Genomic DNA, 21,327 nt, shown 5'->3' with positions numbered 1-21,327 from the left:
TTTTTCCTGATATAACTTCCATCGATCGATCAAGTAGTCTCCGAGACTCAGAGTATACAAGTTACAAACATACATTCAACTTTCATAATAGTTTTAATTTACAATTTATTCGAGAACATAAAGGTGATGATTTGATGCACGCGCTTTTATATCCTATGCTGGTGTAAAAATGGCAACCATTTTATACTTAAAAATACGAATTCTTACTATCAATATTTTAATCAGTAAAACTAACTGATAGAAATCATTTATGAACTAAAAAAAAAAATTCCAATTTCTATTCGTAAATCTCAAAATCCTTAAGTGAACACCTCATTAAAATTTCGAATTTTGAAAACCTTTTTTAATGCAACCCCACATGGTCAAGATAACATAAAAGATTTTAAGACTCCAACTAATTGGCAGTTATCATTGTTTAAACTTTACAACGTACATCACTAGACGGACAAAAAACCACAGTTTTAATATTCACTTAGTATAAAAATGGAAATTTAATCAACAGTGAATGTTTCAAGTTTTTAAATTAATATTTTTTGAAAAACAGCAAAAAAAAAATTTATTTTACGTTATCTTTTTAGTAGAAATTCTAGCTTCACACTCGTATAAAACTATAAATGAAATTACGCTTTTTTTTAAAACAGAAACATATATGAAATCTTATATTACATATTTAAATCATATATATGAGTATAAAAATTAATGCATTTTTAATCCCAAATAATTTAGATTTTTAAGATTCTGATGAATTATGTTAAAATTTGAAACACTTAAAAAATATATTGTGCATTTTCAAAATGTTATAATTAGTATATGAACAACTTATGAGAACTTTGTATTAAAATGTCAAACATTTTCACAAATCAACAAAATGTCATCATACATAACTGGCAAAAAAACTAAAAAATTCAAATTACCTAAATAGAGCAAAAAAGTTTCAATATTACATCACATCAACTGAATGCTTAAATTAATATTTGGTGAAAGTGTCAAGTCCCTATAATTATTTATTTATTTGGAACAAAAACAAAATTTTGTTAAGAAACAACAAGTTTTTTACATGAAAATTCCAGTTTTTAATTATTGTTTTTTGTTTTTCCTGTTTATTCTGAAATGTACTTGGTTTTTACTTTTGACCCAACAGTGGCCCAGGATACCAATAAGACCCAATTTGCTAACAAAAACCAATGCAACATAGTTTGCAACACAATTTGTGTTCAATAGAACCAATATTTTGGTATCTTTAATATTGAGTGAAATTAACTATTTTCAAACTTAATTTAGTAAATTATTTGTGTTTTGAAGTTGGTTTTTTTACAATATTCTAATTTTTATATTAAAAGTTATGACTTTATGAGTATGTAAAATGTTACAATTAAAAAATGCACTTATATATCACAGAAAAATTGAAAAATATCTATAGTACAAACACAGGTAATGTTCTTAATTGTAAGTTAGATAACATACTATTCACCAGCTTACGACACAAAATTGATTTTGCTAAAATCAATTTGCTATGTTGTACTTGGGTTATAGAAAGAAAATAAATACTGCACTGACATCCTCAAAGTTGAATGTTTTTTTTTTTTTTTGGTAGTCTTGTAATTAATAATTGTATATAATATTTAAAAATTAATTGAGTACTATTTGTATCTTCTTTATTGAAGTAAATGATGCAATAAATACACATATTGTGAAATAGTAATTGTTCACATTTTTAGCCTGTTTGTGGTTTTGAAGGCTGTATTGTTTCTCCACCACGAATTAAACCCCATCCAATAAGTCTGTAATACAACAAAAAAAATATATAATACACAACTTTATACTCTATTCCAAAAGAGAGTAATCAGTTTGGCTGGATGTACAGCATACATTAATAAGTGGTTTGACGTTAATTTCAATAGTCATAAAAGTTTGTACATAATTTTTGGGAAACGTTAACTAGCAATGTCAGGGAAATTTTGATGTGGCAGGCATCAGTCAAATGCAAAAAATTGATTATTATCTATGGTAACAGAGTATCAAACCAACTTTTTATGTATTAATAGTTTTAAATTGTATTTACCTCCAATGCTTTTCAACTCGACGACTCAGTGAAATCTTTTCACCAATTTCTGTACATACTGGTGTAGTTAAACTGATTTTAGCTAAATCAGCTTTTGTAGCTAAAACTCTTCCACCAGTGGACAAAGATCCAATATTTAACAACAGCACCTCATTTTTTGATAATCGTTGAACCTGTATATTAAAAATAAATAAGTAATTTGGTTTGGTGTTTAATATCTATAACATATAATTAATATATACCTTAGCTGCTTTCTTATCCCCTTCAGTACGAACACCTAATAATCGCTTGAGCAAATAGTATGAAACTTCTAACTCAATAAATATATCTGGTAATGCTCCAACTGCTCCTAATACTTGTCCAACAAGACGATCAGCCCTGCATAATGTAGGTTCAATTTTGGTTCCAACACCAATAAGTCCTCCAGGAACAGCAAAGTTCAACTCGTTTTGTTCCGTGTACAAAGACACAATACGTGAGAAAATTGGTTGACAGGTTAATTTACCTTCACTGTCTTTAGATACTAAGCCAGGACGTACTTCAATTTCCATTCCAACTTTTAAAACCCCACGCAAAATACTACCACCAGCAACTCCTCCTTTAAGATCATCTACCTCACATCCAGGTTTGTTGACATCAAATGATCGAACAACAATAAGGCGTGGGGGTGATGTGAAATCCCTTTCAGGAATTGGGATTTTTTTGTAGATATATTCACATAATACTTCCATGTTGTATTTGAGCTGAGCTGATATAGGTATAATAGGTGCACCTTCAGCTACGGTTCCTTGAACAAACTTTTGTATCTGTTCCTGTTGTTCTTTTGCTTGACCTTCTTTCACCAAATCAATCTTGTTTTGCAAAATTATGACATTGTTTAGCTTCATGATTTCTATAGCAGCCAAGTGTTCTGATGTTTGTGGTTGAGGGCAAGATTCATTCCCAGCTTAAAAACAACAAATAAATGGGTAAAACATAAAAATAACCGAATACTATTTAATAAATAAACATACGTATTTGTCATTATTTTACCTATAAGTAATAATGCAGCGTCCATAACTGCAGCTCCATTCAACATAGTAGCCATAAGAATGTCGTGACCAGGGCAGTCTACAAAAGACACATGTCTAACTAATTCAAATCTTCCTGGACAACCAGGTCTAGAACAAGGTAATGAGTCATCACGGCCTGATCCACCGGACACAAAACAAGCAGGTCGTGGACACTTATCAAAATTGCATTTGTAAATTTTTGCATTGGCATATCCTAAATAAGAAAAATAATAACATTATACTATTTTTTTTTTAAATTTACAAGCAGATATTTAATTTTTTTTATTTTCAAGGTAAGACTAAAAATTTTGATTGACTATGTTGACAAGAATCATATTATTACAAGATAAAACAATTTATCATAATATATTTAAAATTATAAATTAACATTTATGACAACCTTATTAACGCATCAGACTAAAAAAATGATAGAAACTTTAATAAATTAAAAATAACAGCGTATATTTTATATCACCAACAACATTTAATTCTATGTTTTCAAAGAATCGGTATTCTTACTATGGAAAAAGTCATTAGTTAGTAGTTTGCCAGAAAAAAATCTTTCTATTGCAAAAAAAAAAGCTAATTGTAGGTTTCTATCCAAGCAATTAATAGACACAGCATGAATGAATAATTTCCGTTTGCATAAACGACCTATACATTTGATGAAATTGGGTTGATATGTACTTTTTTGATTATCAAAGCCCAAGTTCCAAATTAAATCAATAGAAGATGAAGAATTTTCTATGTATGTGCTTACCAACTGACTTTCCTCAATATTTAATTAGTCCTTAACGCCTTAAGTACTTGTCTTATAAACACAACCATTATCAGAAAAGGACAATTAGCAATGAAGGCCAAAGTTGAACCACTCTTAATGCAGGATAATGAATAAGTACATTTTTAATTACATTCAAATATTGGATAACCAGGTAATACCGTAATATTTGTATTATATCTTAAGCTTCTAGATAACCAGATACTTCATTGCAAGGATAAATAGATAAGACATTCAATTGTACAAGGATAACCAATTGATTTGACTGTTAGAGATTAAGATCTATGGCTTTACTATCTATCTTTACCACTAATTTGTAATTCTGTGGAACTAGATTTATATCATGCTCCTACCGTTTTGAGCACAACTAATTATTGTTGCCTAAAACCATACAAAAAATATGCAGTAAAATAAAAGATTAAGCATTCTTTTTGGAATGTTTGAATATATATATTTTTTTTTCAACCAACATTGATGCTATCAAATAAATCATACATATCTTGAGGTAATAGTAGTGCCACAAATAAACCAGTATTAGTTCTGAATTTGCAATAATTTTTCTAAATTAGACGCTTTTTGACATTTTGTTTTCATGTTCATTATAATTTATAAGTATTTCAATTTTGTTTATAAATATAGTCAAGTACATGGTTTGTAGACTTACATAGAACACTTAATTGTTTCTATGTATTAAATCTTCCAGACTTTTTTCCCCTTTTACTAAATTGGGATATATACATCAGTAGTCTGTGTTACTGCTCAGTAGTTACTAATAAGTTACTCTCAAGATTTCAGATCATAATTATTTTTTCTATTCTATCTTCAAGTATAAAACATTTTATTTTATGTCCAAGAAGCATATCAGATCATGTGACATTGATTTTCCAAAATTCCACTCCTAACATATGAGGTTAGCTGCTATTTTGAATAATTTGTAATAACATCAATATTTTCCAAATACTTATCAGCAAATAATTAAGTAATATTGTTATGGTCTAGACCAGAGGTCAGAAATTAATTTCTAATGGGGTCCGGATGATTTGAAAAAAAAATGATTAGGTCCAGAAAACTTTTCTTGTTTAACAAGTCATTTTTGTCCTCTTAACATTACATGTACTTTTCTGGATATTATGATTTTTTGAGCCAACAACATATTTATAAATAAAAACAGCTGTCAATATTTTTGTATACAATCCTGAAAGATTATTACCACAGGGCAAAATTGTACTTAAATTACAAATATAAACAATTATTTTACAAACTTAAAAATAGTGCACATCATCAGAAAATTGAGATTCAAACATCAAAATATTATGAAAACATCCAATACTATAAAATATGAAATATTACTAAACAAATACTTTCCCTCAATAACCAACAATTCAGAGCTATAATATTCATCCAAATGGCCTAGAGACCTACTCAATCTCGGAAGCAAATTGTAAATAATTCATTATAATAAACAAACCTTTAAGAAAAACAAAAATATAATAAGTTATAATTATTTACACAATTATGTCGGTTTTAAAACAATGCTTATATATGTCCAAAACACAATATAAAAAGTTCATTAATATTGATGAGTAGCTGTGCTACTTGAAATATGTTAGAATTAAAAAAAATATATTATTATGAAGCAGCCCATGTGCTTAAGTTATATACAGTTATATTGACAATTGTAATATTATACAACAATACATATTCAGCTTTACATATGTATGTGTCATATCAGTGATCAATTATTTATTTAATATTAATTATTACTTCTGTTTAAACATTAAAAGTTGAAACATAAATTAATGCTTAATAAACTTAATAAATATCATCAAAACATAAAAAAAACGTTATATATATAACCATTACCACCCGTAACATATTTTTTTATTTATTTAACTATATTTTTGAACAAAAATGTATCAAAATCTTTTGCCTAGAAAACTTATTACCTATTATTTATTTTGCCAAATATTAAAAAAATAATTTTTCATTACTTTATTAAACATAATACAAACATAGTTACATAACTTAAGCAATTACATTTAAATATTTATTTACTTAAGTTTTTTGATGATTTACAATTTAGTCAACAATACAAACTAAATTAAAAGCGGCCCTTTTATTACTTAAATGTAATCAGTTAAAGATAAAAATATTATTATGTCCATAATAACAGGTGATGAGCAATTTAAACATTACTTTTTGGAAAGACCTCAATCTTATTATAAATTCAAAATGATAAAACAAACTCTTATATGGTAATTTATTAGTGACTGTTATTGTAATGATAATAGAAGCATCATAAATGGTGATGTACACATTTATTTGCAATTATATAATTATATCAACAACAGATATTCGAATGATACATACAATATCCAAAATAGTCCTAAATTAATACCAATGGAGGAAACTAACTTCCTAAACTTTGATATTTAATAATTTTAGTAATACTTCAGGCTGTGGTTGGTTATATGAATGTACTAACATATTAAAAATGTATACTAACTATTATATACAAAACACTAATACTGGAACTTATACATTTTCACCATTTTGTTTTGGTTATGTTATTACTAAAAAAAATATCAAACATACACAGAAGTATTAAAGTTTGAATGTTATCACTCTAAAAAAAAAATGGAAACAAATTTAAAATAACCTTACATTTTCTTATTACTTTATTTCTATTGAAATGTAAAATATTTTTTATTACTCAAATTAAATTTTACACAACATGAAGTTTCATGACACTATTAATAACTTTTACATATTTGAGAACAACATTGAACCAATAACAATTTAATCATTAAATGCTTGATACAGTAATGCCATACAAATAATTATCAATACAACAAATCATAATTTTGAATTGTTACAAGCTTATTGTTTTTAAGATAGATCAACTAGCTTCTATTCACCACCCATAAATGAAAGACACATTATAAACTAACTAATATATAGGGAGCGGATCCATGATCAATTGCTGTGTGTTCAATTACATATTTAAATCATAAAATAATAATTGAATAAAGTTGAATGCAAGTAATCGAAGTACGAACAAGTTACTATAGAACAGTATGCAAGAAATTCATCTAAACGATTAACTTAAGTAAGAAGGTATAAGGAGGTTAGATATAAGTTGATAGTAAGCAAACTTTATAATATCGAACTCTTAAAATTTAAACTTAGTTGGTGAAAAATATGCTTTTAACAGCTGGTGGTTACACGGCTATTTTTCCTACAAAGCCATGTTATATTTCCAATGTCATTCCAAAGTAATACAACTAAATTTTTTTATTAATTTTTAAAATATATCTCAGGTTTTTTTTTATGATTTTGAACAAGTGTCTGGGGCATTTCATTCAAATAGATGCATCGCAACCCATTATAAACTAGTAAACAACATTAATGGTTATTGGTTATAAGTGAATAATTTTTACTAACTTACTCAATTTGATTTTGAAAATCAATGATTGTAAATAATATAAGTGAATATATTAATTATCTAAGTCAATACTAAACAAATACATTAAAATAGTAATAATGTGTATTCACTTTATTACTATAATGTTAATTATATTGAAATAAACAACAGTGTAAAATATAATTAAAGCATATGTTAAATATTCATAAAATAGGCCAGTTGTAATATTTACCTAATTTAATCGTGATATTTCTTTCGAGTTCATTTTTAAATCGTACAGTTTGAACACCAGAAACAGCTTTTACAATAGTTGATTTTCCGTGCGCTACATGACCAATTGTTCCTGAAAAATATATGCGTATTTTAATGTTATCATAGCTCAAAACAAAAAATAAATAAACCTGTGCAATGACACACATACAAAATTAAACAGAGATAGCTATACACAAAGTGAAACTTAACTTAAGTAGTACTTACTACTTATTAATAATTACCTATATTCATTAATTTACACATAATAAATACATTTTAATTCCCAATATAATAATATACATACATTATTTATGGGCCATAAAAACTAAATTATGGAGTAGCAGTTTCTACCCTTAGAATTCTCTATCGTGGGCCACTGTGTGTACAGGTCAACAATAACCAAGTAAGTTGACAGTTAATGAATACTAAAAAAAAAATAGGAAACCTTATAACTTACCAATATTGATTGTAGCCTGACGACTGATAACTTCGGGTGAAGATGGTGTAAGTTTAGAAATGTCCTGTAGGAAAATGATGCTAATTATTAGGAAATCATTCATAATGACACACTAACTAAAGTGGATATTTACCAAATGTTCTAAATCTTGCTCCTTGAGTTTTGCGGACGGAGGAGCGTCAAACATTTTGGCTACCGGATATAAGAATACAACAGTACAGAGTCAATTAAACGAATTGGCTATTTTCAAGACTGATGTAAATAATTATATTTTAGGAATAAAAGCATCAACCCTAGGGCCAAGACTCTGAATACGGCGAGAAATTAGTCACAAATCACAATCATTATTTTATCATAGTCCATAGACCTATTAGCACATGGACTGCGCGTCGGCGCATGGAGAGAGAAAACATTAGTGAACCCTGAACATCGATGAAGAGGGTATTAACTCGGAATCATGGAAGAATAATTTACAATTTCTTTTTAAATTTCAAATTATTTTTTTTGATTGATCATTAACATTAATAATATAATACACAAAATTGTTTATTAATTATTATATTATTTAGGTATTTCAAAATTTTACCCAATTTCTGCCTACTTTTTTGTCCTGGACGGATGGACAAGTACGATGTACATGTACCTATAAGGTATATTATTGTTCACACATAAAACTAAAAAAAGTTTAAAAATATTTAATATCTTTAGTTAACTAGCATAAAAAAGCCAAAATATTTTTAAAATTGTATCATGTCTGGACGTTTAGTAAATGTCAATATGAATATTAGGTAAAAATAAACGTTTTCCATATTTTTTTTCGTTTTCTTGGTTATTTTTTAAAATAGGTACTGTGCATTTTAGACTTTTAAAAGTCTCTCCCCCTCCATAAACGAACTCAACCGTATAACGTTAGTAAAATGTTGAATTACGAATTAAGATGGTAAGAATTTTTAGAGATTTATTTTTTTTATAGATTTTAAACTTAGAATTCGAAAATATAAATACATATTATATTTGTATTCACTTTGGTTTATGGTGTGTAATCTATAAACTTTAAATTTATAAAACTGTACGCTGTATAATAATATTAATTTACTCTATACATATAACATAAATAATAAAATATGTAAGATGTACTTAGCCTTGGACTAGTTGGCCCTTACGTCTGTTGACTGTTACTACCTATATATTGAGTATATATATTTTTTTATTGATCTTTAAGTCCAGTGACTATAAGCTAAGAAGTGCACCTATTTTTTTTTTAGTTTTTATTTAAAAATCTAGTTCAACAATTTTAATACATTAAAATATTAACAAAGCAATATAAAAACAAATAGAATAATAAATTAAATAAAATAATTTATAACTAAAAAAAATAATAATAATAATAGTGAGATTAAGGTATATAACAAAAACTAAGAAGAGTATATTTGACAATACAGTTACTACCCATAACTTATAAGACCTAGCAGTGGTGGTCTAAGGATGATGCTTTGGAGCACCCACCATTCTGCATATATGACTTTTTTTTATTAGGGAATACTTAGATATCACTGTATCAGGTAGGTATCAACTTAACGTATTAATTGTGGACTACTGCCAAAAAATAAGTGTTTTTACCCAGAAGTTTTTCAATGATAAGTACCAGCTAAGAAGCTTTATTATCAACGGTATTTGGACGTTTCCCGCTAAATTAATATATATTTTTTATACACATTCAAATATATAGTGGAAGTAGACTGGACGCTCCCTTCGCTCAGGTTACGTCTACTACTAATGTAGTAATGTCCCACATTTCCTTATTGTTCTATTATATTGTATACAGATTATAAAATTATTTTAATAAAAATGTTATGTTGAAAAATAGCTTCTTTGGTTTTATATATCAAAATATATGATCATCTATCGACTATAATCATTCACGTTATGGATTTAGTTATGTAAATATTTAAGTATTAAAAAAACATTATATCCGGATAGAAGTGTACTGGTAAGTAATAAAATAGTGGCTACTGGCTAGTAACGTTTAAATTGTGTAGATTTAATATCATATGATATAGGTAGTAGGTACACTGTTTCCGTTTAACTCAAATACTCATTGCAATCAAAATACACGTCACATCAAACATGACGTGATGTTGAATGACAGTGGCGTGATATATTATTTGTTGCCTATGTATGGCCCCTTATGAATTGTTTTTTAAATTTATTTATTTTTAGATAGTACGATCATTGATATTTTTATATTTAATCAATGGTACGATGTGGTCACTTGCTATCTTTTATTTACATTTTTTAGTCTGTATTAAACAGAATTGTTCACTAGAAGCGCTAAAAAAGCCTTCTTAGCACTCCTGGCGGACAATACACTGTACTAAATGTCGTCTAATTACGACTCACATTTCGATACCCAGTGATTCCACAATACATCAGGTCTCTAATACAGTATATGGTCTACATAAAGAAACAATTATTAATATATTGAATGCCAAATGGAAAATAAGGTCCAAATATATTGAATAGTTTTCTAATTTACTATGAGGTGCCGGGCACACATTGATATTTATCGAAAAAAATGTTTGACTATGTATTAGAAAATTACATATCCGAAAGCTTTCAATATCCTCCCGAAAAGTGAGCCTTATTCACATAATATTCATTGGCGAGAACGGAGGACCACTAACAGTTGTGAATCCTTTCATTCGAAAATCAATGCTATGTTGTACTGACCCCATCCAAAGATTTGCCAATTTATAAATATTTTGTTAAATGTACAATGCGAAAAGTATACAAAAATTAGACGTGTTTCATATAATTTATATAAGAAATTATATAAAAGAAAATGAAATGAAACATCAAATACAACGGTTGCAATCAAACACATCACTATAGGTTTGAATATATACAATGCTTATCCCATCAATTTTATTTTATCGTTGTCTATATTTATTAAATTATACACATAATATTCATACTTTATTATACCCCTACAATCAAAATATATTTGTTATAATTATTTAAAGAAAAAACATTTTTAACCATACCTGTAGAATTTTTCGTTACAGACTGTCCTAAGTCGGTAAAAATGGGAGGGGAAATGTTTTTTGTTTTTTAAATTTGACAGGACTCTAGTATTATACCTACATTTTCACTGGACTCAATTGATATATACATTAAATCAAGCAGGGACTCAATTCGTCGTACAAGGTTAAACGTACCTGAGACTAAAACATCAATTCGCATGCAGCCATTCTATAATATCTGTTAACTATGAACCTGGCAGATGCGTTGTTGTATGTAATAACGAATAACGCAATAAACAAAATTTCGATTCGTATAGGGAGTATTAAACTTTATATAATATCTAGCTTTATCTTACTTGGTACAGTCCTGCTTTCAGTAATCTGAGGTGAGAACTGTTTGTTTAAACTACTTTTTCTATTTAATAAAAAATAAAATAGGTACATGCTTACAATATTTTTATAGATTACTTGTATACCAAAGTGTATCGCAGAAAGAGACATATCAAAATTTAGTCCCCCCCCCCAAGATTGCATTTTCTAAAAATTTGAAAATTTAATAGAAAAATAAATTATTCTGTGGCTTCTTAAATCCACAACTATTATACTATTAAACGTCTAGCGATAACAAAAAATTGTGAATACAATTACCACGGTCTGTAACAGAAATGTGTACACACCATTATGGTCAGACCTTATTAAAACGACTACGACATTATAGAATATTGGAATTCATAGCGGACCACTCAGACTGTCCACATACCTTCCAGCGAAGCTGGTTGCGATCATCGTTGCTAAATGGTCTTAGCTGCGAACAGCAGACCACTAGCCGTCTCACGCTCTGGTACATGGGCAACTCTCATCATCGTGGCCGATGACGACTCCAGATTTGCACCTGGAGGGGACGATGCATACTACAGAAATGATCCTGTGAAGTATGATCTTAAATAAGTTGCTGCCGCTAGCCCGAAGTTATATCAAACAACGGCTGCTTAACACGTGCAGTTGAACGCCCATCACATCAGATTTCAGCAGTTTGGGATCTTTGTTAATAAACTAAAATATCGCCTGACATACTTTGATTTATTTTAATGTCAGTTTTCTTATAGATCGCAAGACAACAGTGTTGAACGTTCTAAAAAGGCGTTAATAACACAACCTGAGGGCCCGTTCCAGTGAGCGTTTGACGGCAGAGCTATCTATCAACGGCTGCCGCCACACAACTATCATTAATACCGGCAGTATTTCTGTGATCAGTTCCCTAAAGAGTAGTATTTGATGTGTCGGTGATTCAGCATTCAGGCTGGTGCAGTGGTGCGTCGCATATATTATGTGGGTACAACCTGGTATATTGAAAGTCATATAGACCCATTAAATAATAAATATTTTTTTAAAAAACAAATGTATTAAAGCACACTAAAAACATTTGAATAATCACTTTAACGACTGTTGACGGTTATTTATCATTGTAAATTTTTTACTGTTTTGGCTGTCGGTCTGTGAACAAAGAAGGTAATTATAATAGTCAGTTTAAATTTACCAAGAATGCCTGTTTTAAGCGTTTTTACCATGTTCATTTTCCATCGATATAATATGCTGATTCATTTATCATCGATATTCGATATTGTTATTTGTTAAAAATATGACTATTTGTACACAGATAAGACGTAATAATAAACAATAATCCTTATTAAATTACTAAATCTAAATAAATAATTTGGTCATGCGTAATGCTTAAGAATTTCGTAAAATAAGGATAAAAAAAAATTACAAAAAACAAAGTGTTTAATATAGATCATTAGCTTTATTATTCTAAATTTTCAACTTACTCTAACTTTACCAATATTGACAATATTGTAATTCAGAAAATATTAGTTTTTTACGTACCAAAACGTTATAATATTTATAGTTCCTCAAATTTTGTACTTTGATATCCTAATTGAAAATAAGGAGATCAATTCACAAAATTAAAATTATAAAAATTAGATTAATATTTTGATAGAATATCATGGGTGATTATTATTAATTATACCCACTGCAATTCACAAATATTATTATTCCATAAAAAAAATAGTCAATACCAAAATGTAAGCCCAGTTGAAATGTTATTACTGAGTGGCGAGTACTAGCAATAAGTTTATGATGAACCACCAAACCAGATTTGCGGATCTAATTTTCATTTATTATAATCACCTCCTTTAGTAACACAATTAGTTTAACAAGACTTCTCACAATACTATGTCGCACTGACTAAGTTTAATATTTACACATCTGACATCTAATTAATTAATAAATAGATTGGCAATAAACAACGTAGGTATTATAATCAATAATAAATATTCATCCATTGAAGTTACATTTTAAGGTTTTATCACTATATTATTAACTCATTCAAATCTGCTGTATCTTTCGAGTATCCGATTAGGTGGTGCTTTATGTGACTTAACTAACTTTTGCTGTCCTGCTCAGTCCATTAGACCAAATTTAAAAACCTGTTTTTTTCTTAGCTCTGTTTCACTTCTACTGTATACTACTAATGCTCTTTCCTCTAATAAGTCTAGTAACATCACCTTAGTTAAAGCTGTCCTTTATTTCTATGTAGGATTTAAAATGTAATAATGTTATGTTTTTTTTATGGTTAAGATGATTGTTAATTTATATTCTGTTGATTATATTATCATATTAAATGAATGGAAAATGTGTTACATTTTTCAATTTGTATATGGTTAAAAATGTTTATTATTTTTCCATTAAATAGGTAGTTACTAGTTGTATACTATTGTCTACCAAGCTTAGGCTATAGTGTGTAGTAGGTACGGTACATAAGACAGTAAAAATAAAGGCTATTTAGATGTAGAATTCCTTAAAATCATTTTAGAAAAAAGAATAAGAACTAATATAGTAAATATTCAGATAGTGAAAGTAAAATTATATATTTTAAGATCAATGAAATCATAACGAAAAGTAAAATAAAATAAATTAATCTATTGCTTTTTTTTAATGTAAAAATGGAGGAACTAGTAATAATTAAAGAAAATACAGTACTATACATCGAGAAGACGCTACAACTGCAGATGTAGTGGCCACCACACGAATGTATAACATACCAAATTATATGTATGCTGAGAATAATCCATTAACTCTGTTATGTTTATAGACTTATAACATAATATTTTACTATAACTTTTAAGTCTATTGTTATGTTTAATATTAGTGAATTGACCCATAATTAAATTTAGAAATTAGATAATCTAGTGATTCTCATGGGTTTTTTTTAATATTTTAGTTTCAAGGAGAGTTATGGGTGTCTTAAAAAGTATAAACAATTTACAATTTATCTTATTATACTAATAAGTTATAAGTATAATAACATTTTGATTTTAGATCAAATTTAAATTTTCTTTGGTAAAACGTTTATAAAAATAAATGCAATGCCTTACATGAAAAATATATAATAAAAAAATGTTTAGTTTATTTATTTTATCTAAAGATTTTTAAATTTCAACATTTTTATTGGTGGACAATAGTTTTTCATATAATTTCCATAATCTATTATTTAGGTTCATTGTAAATTAACACTTAATTTTACAATACTAAAAATATAATAAAATATATGCATAAATATATATATTGCTTAATAATAATATTTAGAAGAGTCAACAATTATTAATTATTATAGTTAATTAATTAAATGAAATGTATTAATACAGGATAATTCTAAGTACCATTTAATAATACAATTAAAATTCATTGTCTATCGTACAAAAAATAACAATAATAAATTTAATGAAAGGTAAATACAAAGTAATACAAATTTGTTATTACTTAAAATAAATACAAAATAATAGGATAAATATTGATATTCTTGTAATTGTATTTATATTTTACCTCAAAAATTAACTTTATAAAAAATATATATGTATTGCTATATCTTAAATTGTATGCCAAAACGCGCTAAGTTTTTGCATAATATTTTTTTTAACAACATTTAGATGACACTATTTCAGCTGTTGGACAAGCAGCACTACCATTGATTGGTCTAGATAGTTTAACTGAGTTGGTATGTGATATTTTTAATTCGGAGGGCCTTTCTGTTGATGCCCAAACTTCAACAGCTAAAGTAAATGCAGTCTCTATATTCATGTCTGTCTTAGAACTAGTTTCAACATAAGGAGCACCCAGATATTCAGAGCACCATCTGTCTGCTTCATCTCTAGATACTACTCGGTCTTGCAGGTCTACCTATTAAAAATTATAAGACATTACTGTATTTTAATTATTAGTAGCAACTTTTTTTTAAATTTACCTTTGTAGCAACAACAAGAAATGGAAAATTCACATCAGTTGTCCTAGAGTATTGTAGGAATTCTTTTCTCCACGAATCTACAGTTTTAAAGCTTTGGACATCGTCAACAGCAAATGTTAGCAAACAAATGTCAGTTCCTCTATAAAAAGGTGTTCGTAGTGTTCGAAATCTTTCTTGGCCTGCAGTATCCCAGATCTGAATATGTGTTTATTTATTAGTTTAATATATAAATAAAATGTTTTGACAACAAATTTGTTTTAACCATACCTGCAAAGTATATACAATTCCATTGACATCGAGTTCCTTTTGAAGAAATTCTACACCCAATGTATGAAGTGTATGGTCACTAAAACTGTTACTTACAAACCTGTTCATCAGACATGATTTTCCAACATTACTATTTCCCAAAATGACTACTTTCAGTATTGGGTTTTGTTTAACCAAAATCGTTTTATCTTTCATACCGATATAAAATAAAACTATATCATGTGACACTAAATAATTGTATCATGCTTGTATTTAAATTATAATTAATTTAATACTTTGATAACTATTAAAAACAAACCAGAAATCATATATACTCAGTGGTTCAGTTTCCAGTGGTCTTCTTTTGTATAAATTATACAAGCATTTAAAAAAATAAAAATGAACTATCACTATGTTACAATTTACATATAATATGACACAGGTGATAAGAAAATTGCCATGTAAAAATTACACCATAGATTGTTTTGTGATAATAGATAGTATTAGCACTATCATGGCAGGTCCACCCATATCTCACGACAGTAAAATAGTAAAATACAAACTACAATTATGGGGACGCGAATCACTGACGTATCACGTATCCATTATTCCATTGGTGAAGGAATAGTATCTTCGTATATTATGCATTCATGCGTCCGTAATTTGACATTACGTTTTGAAGGATACCTAATACCTATTACGGCTATTCCTCGATGTACAGAAGATACTCAAAGATAGACCTTCTCTACATCGTGGGATATACCTTTACTCGTGATATAGGTCTATATTATAATATGTCCTATAACAGTTGTATAGTATACTCGATAGCAGTGAGTTGTGAAAATAGCTGAAAGAAATAAAAAAAAAAGACCTTTTTTTATTTATTTATATAGCTTAAAGTAACAAATAATAAATAAGAATTATAATACTTATTAAATATTCAATCAATAATAAAGTCCTGTGATTTTATATTTCTTATATTTCTAAATTAAACATTTAATAAATAATAAAATCTTGTAATTGTATATTTCTTTCAGCTGTTCCCACAACTTAAGGCTAAATAGTACTGAGTAACTATACAACTGAGTTGTAATTGTTAAGCTGTAATAATTTTATATTGGTAGCTTAAATAAAAAAAAAAAAAAAACTACAACTGTTGTATAGGTAAACATATGTACATATTTTAATATAGACCTATAGCACGATTAAAAGTATATCCTATTTATTTACTCACGTATTTATTTTATTTTTTATTTTTATTGTACAACTTGTTAAATATTTTTTAAATAAATCAAATAAAACATATTGTTTATTTTATTTTGTTCAGCTTGTTCAGCTGTAAGATACTTAAATTGTTGAGCTATTTTTTTTATAAAGGCTAATTAAAAAAAAAAAGGTATACCCTATGTCTCAAGACGACAAGACGTAGAGAAGATCTATCCTTAAGTATCTTCTCCAGTTCTCCACATCGTGATATAGCCGTGAGGTATCCTTTAAACGTGGTCACGAAGTACGGACTTAAAGTACAAATAAACTATTCCTTAATCCAGCGGTTCTCACTAGGATTTTAGAAAGGTTCAAAAAATAATTTTGAAAATTACTTGCGAACTATATACATTTTAAATGATCATGGTTAAAATTAATAAAAATGTATAATTAAAATGTTATAAAAGTCATAGTTCATAAAAATGATATAACTTAAAAAAATAGTATTAAATTGATATTGAATTTGAATTTTTATTTAAGTGGTTTTGATGTTGATGGAAGCTACCTCTATGGGTTCTATGTTTCTTTTATTATTTTATTTAAGTCCACGGGTGATTTTAATGTTGATAAACGATTTTTATATTTGTTTTTGACAAATGTTAACTTGCCAAAAGTCGCTTCGCACAAATATGACGACCCAACAAATGTTAAAATTGCTCTTACTTATAGTAAAATGGAAGGATGCTGATTTTCTTTCAGTGTACCTATTCCAAAATTCTATTGCATTATTTTAGCAAGAATAATAAGAAAAGATAATTTTAAGTATTGCATACCTTTTAAAACATTACACGGAATCCAAAAGACACATCTTATTATATTTACACTATTTAATATAGCATTTTAGAATGTACAATTTAGTGTTAGTGTGGGCCTCACAAAATTTGTCAAAAGGCGACTACTGCTACGGCCGAATCATACGCGTGATCCCGTGTCCCCATGGCCCACGATAGTGATTTATATTTTTTTGCCGTGGGACGTAGATCAGTGGGTGGACGTGCCGTGGTAGTTCAAATATTAATTAGTAAATAATAATTTCCTATATTTTGTATATTTAATCAATGACTGTGTATAGAGACTGTGATAAAGAGTACAAAGAATCATATTATTTTGTATTATCTTTAGCAATTTACTGTCTACAGGATACAAATATAAGTATTAACGAAGTACCATTACACAGTTTCATTTAATATGTAGACCAGATTAAGTTTTTAGGTCTATGCATATAGTAGCCGTGGCTTAAATATACTAGGTTTAAGGTGGATTTAGAAATCTATCTTGACTAGGATATTGCAATAGTACACTCACTATATCATATTTACAAGCTAAGGAATTAAAATTGTAGTTTAAATATAATAAAATAAAATATGAATTTCAACAGTTAGTCGCTAGGTAATTTAAAAATGAATTAATCTCTTCTACTTGATGACTAACTCATACTACGAGTATTAAGATAAAATACGTTTTATACAAATATAAAATAATTGTTTTCTATTATTATTTATTTTCAAGATTTGTATACATATTACATATATAATATATATATTGAAAGAATATTGTAACATAAAATTTTAATTGTACGTAATTAATTATTTATTTGACACAAAAGTTAATGTAACAATTTAAAAAATAAACATTTATATGAAAATTAGATACTAGTAAAAATGTACAAACTGATGATAACAAATTAAGAAAAAAAATTCAATTTATAATGATGATGAATTTGAAGTCTATAATTCTATTGAATTATAAATTAGGAGTAATCGTCTTCATCACTGCTTTCTTCAGTCTTAGGTTTAATAGCAGCTCGCTGAGCTGCAGCTTGTAGTTCCTGCCATTGTTGTTGTTCTTGAGCCATTTGCTCTTCTCTGGCCTAATAACATTTCAAATTTTGCAATTAGGAAATCGATATCTTTTATTAAAAGTAAAAAAAACTATACTCTGTCTCAAAAGAGTATTTTTTGCGCATTGCGATGTAATTGGCTGTTAAGAACCACGTAATCAAGTTAACACTGAGAAGTTGGTGCGAGATGCGCAGCACTGACGCAAATCGGTCGGCCAAATGATTATTCTCTTAAAAGAGAGTATAAGTTATAATATTACCTTTGCAAACAATTCTTGTTGCTGTCGTAACAATTCTTCCTCTGGTATGCCTAAATTTTCAAGTCTTGTACTTTGTCTTCTTCTTTTAGACTGACAGTCTTTACCAACTTCTTCTGCTTGTGCTCGGTAGTCACCAAATCCCAAATGGTCTAGAGCTAAAATATTTATTAAATTTAAAAAAGAAATATTATGAATAATTATTTTTTAACTTACCAGTCAATAAATGTTCAGCATTTATAGTTTTTTTCTGCTGAGCCATGCACACTTGATTAGCTTCTGATGCTACTAAGTGTATAAATTCTGTGCAACAGTTCATTATCATTTCTCTCACATCATTAGCAACCCGAATATTTGGTAAGGCATCTTTAATCATTTTATTGATTGATGCACGCGGTAGAGCTAGTTCTTCATCTTCATTAGATGGGCCCGGATTACTACAACCGTCATTTAAACTACTAGTGCTGCAGTTTGAAATTTGAGTTGTTTTACTACAACTTGGATTTGAATCTGTTATGCTAGAGCTTGGTATAGGATTAGAGGTGCTGCAACAAGGTACTAATCGATCATTATCACTCATGGTGTTTGAAGGTTGTATCATTGACATTTTACTTCCATAACCTGTAACAAATATATAATATAAAGTTGACAATTTAAGTTAAAAGTTAATCAAAATAAAATTGTATACAATATTATAATACTTCCAAAATCTATATTTTATTAGGTACATATTAATTGGATTACTAAAAAAATAATCATCACATAAAAAAGATATGTATAATTTTTAATGAACAAATGTTTTAAAACAAATTGATTCCTCACATAACTAACAAATTCCAACTACAATAATTATTGAAAAATAAAAAAACAAACAGCTAAGTTAATATTTATTTGTTTTAACTGTCTTAAGTTTATAAACTTTTAAATACATTTAAATTTATTTTAAGTATAGATAGAGCTTTCACTTCTAATAAAGAAGTGGTGTAAATGTATTAATAATTCATGCCTTTTGGTATTATTATCCAATAATAATATAAATAAGAATAACTTGTTTATGTATTTAATTTAGTAAATAATAAACATATAATTATCATGTAATGTTTCTGGCCACGTGAAAATTGAAAAATATAAATAAGGTAAGAACATACATAGTTATTTTATATGATAATTTTACATTAAAGAACCAACCTGGTTGAGGAGATATTCAGATTTCGAATTTGTATCTATGATAATTTACCAAGAGCTCACATCAGAACACATTTCATCATTTCAATCAACCATAGACCTATTAACATTGGTTTATAGGTCTATGCAATCAACACATCGTCAATAATTATTTTGATAATATTTCTCACCATAAAATTAAGATAACGCGTCTTTCGCCTTTGCGCTTGACGTGCCCAGTGAGACGTGTGAAAGTGGTAGGACCACAAAAATACAGTACAGAATAGGTTAAATGTAATCTATTCTACGGTAGGGGTAGGTTGTAGGACGGACTCGGCGGAGTGTTATCTATTCCGTTGTTTCGTGGTCCGTGGACGCAACTTTATTGATTTTGATTTTTGAGTTGATAAAACGGGGTTAAACTGGTACACCACAATAGGCCGAGCCGGAATGTTATTGAAAAGTCACGTGACTAAAATGACCAGTTTGCCACGCTATCTACTGGTGTTGTGAGCAGCTGGTGAGGGCATAGAAATAACATAATTATATATAATATTATGTCTAAGGGTGAGCCGGTGAGGGCATAGAATAAAGATAAGGGTGAGGGTACTCGTTAATATTCAAGATTTTCAAGAAGAAAAATTCGATACGTATCGATACGAATCGCTTGTATACTGCACGTGTAACATCTTGAACGCTCAAAATTGACCCCATACGTACCGATACACTCCAAATTCTTTCTTGAAAATCTTGTATGTATAACCATGTGTCGTAGCATTCGTAGACATAATATTTTTGTTTTCCTAGGTTCATGTGTACCGATTTCAAGAGCAGGATGATGACGCGAATCGCAATATTCAATGGCTCCACGCGAACGTATTCTGCAAGCTGCGGCATTTTCTTTTGTTTTATGCTTGCATTTTTCCTAAGCGTTCTGCAACCTTTTTATTGGCTATCGTATGTCGTGAGCGACATAACATAGCGGTATTGAAGCTGCTCGCAGAATCACCATAATATAAATTGTCTGTGAGAATCACCTGCTTAACTGAGTCACTGCGCTCTAAACAAACATATTTTGAGAATTTCGATTTGCGAAAGCTATGTAATAATTTAGTTCATAACTATTCCACTCATCCACTGTGCTATACGAGCGTCACAGAATTTTTGTATCACGGGAATAGTATTATGAAGACAACTTACTAT

At 28.3% G+C, this 21,327-nt stretch overlaps 3 protein-coding genes across 6 annotated transcripts; all 3 read right to left on the bottom strand.

Moving 5' to 3' along the window:
• Positions 1-1,621: 1,621 nt before the first annotated feature.
• Positions 1,622-8,377, bottom strand: LOC111037804 (eukaryotic translation initiation factor 2 subunit 3). The gene is made up of 7 exons (XM_022320580.1): positions 8,159-8,377; positions 8,026-8,089; positions 7,549-7,659; positions 3,095-3,328; positions 2,305-3,008; positions 2,063-2,235; positions 1,622-1,781 (listed from the first exon to the last, which is right to left on the bottom strand). Exons 1-7 carry the CDS (start codon positions 8,210-8,212, stop codon positions 1,715-1,717), a joined length of 1,407 nt encoding a protein of 468 aa, XP_022176272.1. The 5' UTR covers positions 8,213-8,377; the 3' UTR covers positions 1,622-1,714.
• Positions 8,378-14,902: 6,525 nt separating this feature from the next.
• On the bottom strand, positions 14,903-16,067 carry LOC111037801 (ras-related protein Rab-9B-like). Its single transcript, XM_022320573.1, has 3 exons — positions 15,619-16,067; positions 15,352-15,546; positions 14,903-15,287 (listed from the first exon to the last, which is right to left on the bottom strand). The coding sequence occupies exons 1-3, from the start codon at positions 15,811-15,813 to the stop codon at positions 15,024-15,026; spliced, it is 654 nt and encodes a 217-aa protein (XP_022176265.1). The 5' UTR covers positions 15,814-16,067; the 3' UTR covers positions 14,903-15,023.
• Positions 16,068-18,590: 2,523 nt separating this feature from the next.
• Positions 18,591-21,030, bottom strand: LOC111037800 (protein Dr1). 4 transcript variants are annotated; one of them, XM_022320570.1, is made up of 5 exons: positions 20,316-20,620; positions 20,149-20,245; positions 19,177-19,581; positions 18,964-19,118; positions 18,591-18,733 (listed from the first exon to the last, which is right to left on the bottom strand). In XM_022320570.1, exons 3-5 carry the CDS (start codon positions 19,565-19,567, stop codon positions 18,614-18,616), a joined length of 666 nt encoding a protein of 221 aa, XP_022176262.1. In that variant the 5' UTR covers positions 19,568-19,581; positions 20,149-20,245; positions 20,316-20,620; the 3' UTR covers positions 18,591-18,613. The 4 variants fall into 4 exon arrangements, with proteins under 4 accessions (XP_022176262.1, XP_022176264.1, XP_022176261.1 ...); XM_022320572.1 differs by lacking the exons at positions 20,149-20,245; positions 20,316-20,620 and adding an exon at positions 20,845-21,030; XM_022320569.1 differs by having other exon boundaries at positions 20,149-20,783.
• Between the last annotated feature and the right edge of the window lie 297 nt (positions 21,031-21,327).

This window comes from Myzus persicae, unplaced genomic scaffold, assembly GCF_001856785.1.
Source record: "Myzus persicae strain clone G006 unplaced genomic scaffold, MPER_G0061.0, whole genome shotgun sequence".
NCBI classification, from domain to species: Eukaryota; Metazoa; Arthropoda; class Insecta; order Hemiptera; family Aphididae; genus Myzus; species Myzus persicae.
This window is presented reverse-complemented; position numbering and strand designations above follow the sequence as displayed.

Coding starts and splice junctions, on each gene's coding strand:
- LOC111037804 (XM_022320580.1), bottom strand. CDS start 8,212: ATGTTTGACGCTCCTCCGTCCGCAAAACTCAAGGAGCAAGATTTAGAA. Junction 8,090..8,158: donor AGCAAGATTTAGAACATTTG/GTAAATATCCAC, acceptor ATTTTCCTACAG/GACATTTCTAAACTTACACC. Junction 3,009..3,094: donor CGCTGCATTATTACTTATAG/GTAAAATAATGA, acceptor GTTGTTTTTAAG/CTGGGAATGAATCTTGCCCT.
- LOC111037801 (XM_022320573.1), bottom strand. CDS start 15,813: ATGAAAGATAAAACGATTTTGGTTAAACAAAACCCAATACTGAAAGTA. Junction 15,547..15,618: donor GAATTGTATATACTTTGCAG/GTATGGTTAAAA, acceptor ACACATATTCAG/ATCTGGGATACTGCAGGCCA. Junction 15,288..15,351: donor TTCTTGTTGTTGCTACAAAG/GTAAATTTAAAA, acceptor AATTTTTAATAG/GTAGACCTGCAAGACCGAGT.
- LOC111037800 (XM_022320572.1), bottom strand. CDS start 20,902: ATGCTACGACACATGGTTATACATACAAGATTTTCAAGAAAGAATTTG. Junction 19,582..20,844: donor AAAGAATTTGGAGTGTATCG/GTACGTATGGGG, acceptor TATTTGTTACAG/GTTATGGAAGTAAAATGTCA. Junction 18,734..18,963: donor AACAAGAATTGTTTGCAAAG/GTAATATTATAA, acceptor AAATGTTATTAG/GCCAGAGAAGAGCAAATGGC.